We start from the raw sequence: 5,103 nt of genomic DNA, 5'->3' as shown, positions 1-5,103 counted from the left end.
CCACCTCTTGTGCAGGTGAATCCGATACTGTGGTTGTGCCAATGGCTGTGTTAGCTGTAGATGTTTCCAGGCATGGGTTTTGTAATGTCAGCATGTGCATAGACTAGTTCATTTTGCCCCTAGTGGTTCTATCTGTCTCCTTTCTCTACTAGACAAGTGGCTTCTTTTTTAGTGAATTTGTTGTATTTGGCATGTAAAACATGGGAAACATGAAAAAGTAGAAGCTTTTTTGGACAAAATCTTCGAAGTGTAAATTTTCCTTGCCACAAGGTTGTTCTAGAAATGCTTTTGGGTGTGGTTTACTTCCTCCTCCTTTTTTTTTGTATACATAACCAGATTTATTTTGGCGCCTCAATCTCATAGGAGAGATATGTTTTGCCTCAATCAATTGTTTTATCTCGTTGCATGGCTACAAGAAACTGAGTAGGATTTCTTTTCTCATACTAATTTAGCATTGCTCAACCATTAAAGAAAAGATATAAATATGATATGCCTGGATGCTGTCAGTTGCCTATTGCCAAGAGTGAGTAAGTTGAGCGTAAACCTGATCAAATGCTCTTAGGATTTATTGGGTGGATTTTGGGGCTTGTCATGTTTGGCCATAGAGGTGTTTTAGGCACCTGGATTAGGTGCTTGACTAATAGTAGCATTTTCTTCCATTCTTGCAAGGTTTGGTGACATTTCATGAATTCAGAATGAAAGCCAGAGATATGTGCTGATTAACACATCCTGATCTCATTGGATATTGGTGGTATTTGCATTTTTACTTGAACGAGGTCACTTTCTTACAAATTCAACTGCCAGGTAGTTTTGCTTCAGAATCTTTAAATGACATTAGTAAGTGACCTTCAAACTCTTGAGGGCGTGAAATTGTTGGATATATCACACACTGTTTCTCATCAGAGTTGCTCTGGCAGGACAGGGCTAGTAGGTCTTTGACATCTGATGTGAAGCTCTGACAAGTTGCTGTTATTTGCTGGTTACGAGTCTTTTCTGTGCTCCTGTGGTGCTCTATTTGTGTCTCCACTATTCCAATGCAGGAGTTGCTATTGGTCATCTGCCACTGGATTAAAGTGGAGATGAATTGTGTTTGCAACTTGATTGGTCTGTTGTTGCATAGATCGTGGGAAAAGTAGATGCCTGTGTATTCTGTTCTCATTCCACATGACCTGCTGTTTGGTACTCGTGTCTTCCACCTCAACTGTCTTTGGTGATTGACATTCTTGTCTTAGATTGGTTTAGTGTTTCCAGTTTCCTTTCCTCGACATTCTACCATTATTATAAAAAAGATACAATGGCATATGTATGGATGTGGTTTCTTGACTTTTGCCATTATTAAATTAATTGAGCTTAAGCCTGATCTACTACTCTAATCAATACTTATAAAAAGAAATCCTTATATTCATTTTTTGTTTTTAAACTTCTTTCTCAATGCATCACTAGGGAAGGTGAGCATGTACTTGATCAATATTTTCCAAGGCATTCATGATGAACAATCTGTGAAGTACAATTTTTTTTTGTTTTTGGTTTTTCTCTGCCCAGGTTATGAGTGAAAGTAGAACATCAAGCCCTCTCTAATGCCAAGTTGAAGTCAACGAAACTGAATGGGCCATGTGGTCGTAATCCAATGATGATAGCTATCCAGGTGAAAGCTACTCGTGGCTCTCCTGCTGAAGAAACACACTAACCAAATTCCCAGAAGGTATTTCGATGCATATTTTACATTATTATTGTTGACAATTGGAATGCACAGTGTTAGTCTAATTGCTTGCTAGTTCATGTTTCTCGGATTGAAATATTGGAAGCTGCACACTTTCCACTTCTGAAGATACGCAATTAGTTGTATGTGCAATAGTGTAAGCTGGAGTTGGTGTTCTTGTTCATTAGAAATGACAGTCCAGCCTCGATAAAACTTGTTAGCAGTGGCAAGTTTGTGCTGGTAATGGGGGTGAGAGTAGATTGGTAATAATATCGACTTCAAATTCATCGAGAAAAGGTAAATCTAAGAGGAAAAGGGTAGTGGAAAGGTTTCATTTTAAGCTCAGGCAATCAAAGGCAATCTCTCAAGGTTCAGTCTTGGAGGTGGTTATCAGAAGCCATGGTTTTGTCAGGCCAGATTAACTCGGAATCCGCTTGTTTTATTTATGTATATATAAAATAGCCCCAATTTTAGGGTTCTGTGAAGTTCCCCTAAATCTACAAATTCCATTTCGTAATTGTCTTCTTGAGGTTCTAATCTTGTTCCCTTCCGCTCTCAACCCTTTCATCTTTCTCCATCAACTTTCCCCATTATTTTCATGGTCTGTGATATAACGCCATAGGATCTGCATGATCGAAAATTAGCACCAAAAAGAAAAAAAAAAAAAAAAAAGTGTTGATGGCATTAAATTAAGTTCCCGGTTGAGATTGTGGCCTAAATATTGTTTGTTAAAATTTATTATTTTATTTTTATTTTTTTATGTTTTGAAATCTTTTTAATATATTGATATTAAAAATAAATTTTTTAATAAATAAAAAATATTATTTTTAATATATTTCAAATAAAAAATATTTAAAAAATAACCAACAACACTGTATTCTCAAACAGTTTTATTCAGTGCAGGATATTTCTACAATTCTATGTGAACCACAAACAGAATAGAACAATAATTTTGCCACATCATTTTCTTATAACGGCACACCTCAGCATTATCATAGTAAGCTAAGAGCTTGTTTGGCTCTGCAATTGAACCTGTTTTTGATCAAATTAAAATTTTTTTTTTGTTAAAATTAAGTGCGGTTTGTACTTTTTGGATCGTTTTGATGTGCTGATGTTAAAAATGATTTTTAAAAAATGAAATAACATCATTGGCATGTATTTTAGCACGAAAAGCTATTTGAAAAGCAACCACTACCACACTTCCAAACACAAAAATACGCTGTTGAGCCGTGCCGTTATCAATATGAGGCGTGACAAAGTCACCATCCTCACGGCACTATATTTTTAAAAAAGAAATAAAAAGGAATGGCAGAGTAATTTACAATTCCATATCATAATAATCACAGCGTTGCAAAAACAATCACTAAATGTAAAAACAGCAAATATCGCATAAAAATAAGACGCGACACCAAGGAGAGTAGGAGACAGAGCACCGATATTTGAACATAAATCGATAAAAAATACAAAGAAAGAAAGAGAACAGCAGGGAGAAAATTCCATGGGGGGAAAGAAAGAGAGAGGAAAAAGGACGAAATAACGAGCCAATCAATCACTAAACGAAAGTCAACATTCGGGGACAGGTAGGTCCTCCTCATCTGGCGGAGCCAACACCCATTCACCATCTTCGTTTCTGACCATCCCTTTGTTCTTCTCTACCCACCAAATCCCAGGGACCAGGCACTCGTCTTTCAAGAACTCAGATGACTTATTCACCAATGCCAAGCTCCTCTTCACTTTCAGCTCAAACTCCTGTTCCTCGCCGTTCCACCCTGCCACTATATGCAACATGGCCTGCAAATTATGCCAATCACTCGGATTCTTCGAGTCCTTCAAGCTTGGAGATTTCCTCGTATCAATTTCAAACTCAATTCCAGTATAAACATACCCCATCAATCGCCCTGGATAGTGCGGTATAACATCAATCTTATTTTTTATATGCAGAACCTTCAGATTTGGATACTTGTTAAACCTCTCGTTGAATTCCTTGTTTCCAACTTGTGGGCTGCCAAAGACAAAAGCTGATACTGGGATATCTGTAATTCCATTTTCCACAAGATCAAAAGCACTCAAAATTGATAAACTAGCACCAAGGCTGTGACCAGTAAAGATAATGCTCAGGTCGTCATCCTTGTATCGCTCCCTTAGCTCTTTAATATGGGCCAAAAGCTGCGCCCTCGCACTTAATTTGGTGAAAGGCGAATTTGGGTCGTCAGAAATATACATCGTAAGCCAGCCTAGCATCACTTTAGGAACTTTGTCATCGTCATCGTCACTGCTGCTGCTGCTTTCTTGATCATGAGTAGTGCTTGTAGCACCCCTTAACAATGGTTTAGCAGACTTGAGCTTTGCGCCTAAGATGTCAACCCATTCGTAATTTCTGGTGGTTCCGCGGAAGGCTATGTAGATTTCACGGCGGCCAAGAGTTTTCGTCTGTTCATCAGAGGTGACAGCGATGTAACCAATCCAGTTGGTTTCACGGTCCCAGGAATCACGAGATAGAGAATGGAGAAGGAAGGCTTCAGGGAGGCTGACACGAGCAGTGGCGTAGAGGAAAGAGGAGACTTGATAGTTTTCGGGGTTGTCAAGCATCACTTTATGAAAGAAGTTGCGCTTGCCGTACCGGCTAGTGCCGCAATACCTGGAGTTCTGGTCGTTGTTGAAGGCATCATATGTGGCCTGGCAGAAGTCGCCACATCGGAGAATGAGTTTGCGGAGGCTGAGGTCGAGAGGGTCAAGGAGATTATCCCAGTTTCTGCTGCCCAGGATTTCAGGCCATGTCGCCTCACTTGTTCCGTCCATGGGGAGGTAGCTAGCCAGGTATCTGGGCTAGGTGCTGTAAAGAAGATGGAAATGAGGTGGGACTCGTGGTATTAAAAAACCAAAAGAAAACATAAAAAAGAAAGATGTGGTGTTAAGGGCACATGAGTGATGTTGATGATAATGTTGTGATTGCGATCCACCGTCACTGTGCTTTTTCAAATGGATAAATTGGTCAATTAACTTTAAAAAAATCATGAGAAAAATTTTTTGGTGAATTATTATATATATTTTTTTTGTAATAATGTGATTCTGAACAGGGATATTAATAATAATTTTATAATATTTTTAAATTATAATATTTAATTAAATATTATATTTTTGAATTACAATAAAATTATAATTGATATTGTAGTTCAAAAATATAATATTAATTAAATTTAATGACTAGCTAGTAAGTTAATTGTTTCGTAATAATTAGTTAAATCATTCGACTGGTTAATATTGAAAAGTAGAGGTAAGTTATTATATGAATAGTAAATTTTTGATATTTTAATTGGAATTTATTTTTTAGTCTATAAATTAAACAAAGACATATATCTTGATCCATAAAATATATTTATAATTTTTGTATAAACTGGTTGATC

General features: G+C 37.3%; 1 protein-coding gene and 1 long non-coding RNA gene across 2 annotated transcripts; one reads left to right on the top strand and one right to left on the bottom strand.

Annotated features, from left to right (window-relative positions):
• The first annotated feature begins 934 nt into the window (after positions 1–934).
• LOC112326803 (uncharacterized) lies at positions 935–2,303 on the top strand. The gene is made up of 2 exons (XR_002980693.2): positions 935–1,448; positions 1,543–2,303. It is a non-coding gene; the product is annotated as an uncharacterized LOC112326803 (long non-coding RNA).
• A 702-nt stretch (positions 2,304–3,005) lies between these two features.
• Positions 3,006–4,588, bottom strand: LOC7491900 (phospholipase A1-IIdelta). The gene has a single exon (XM_002303429.4). It carries the CDS (start codon positions 4,496–4,498, stop codon positions 3,263–3,265), a length of 1,236 nt encoding a protein of 411 aa, XP_002303465.3. The 5' UTR covers positions 4,499–4,588; the 3' UTR covers positions 3,006–3,262.
• Positions 4,589–5,103: the final 515 nt, after the last annotated feature.

The sequence above is a fragment of the Populus trichocarpa genome, chromosome 3 (genome assembly GCF_000002775.5).
Source record: "Populus trichocarpa isolate Nisqually-1 chromosome 3, P.trichocarpa_v4.1, whole genome shotgun sequence".
NCBI classification, from domain to species: domain Eukaryota; kingdom Viridiplantae; phylum Streptophyta; class Magnoliopsida; order Malpighiales; family Salicaceae; genus Populus; species Populus trichocarpa.
Note: the sequence above shows the minus strand (reverse complement) of the source record. Positions and strands in the feature narration are given on the sequence as shown.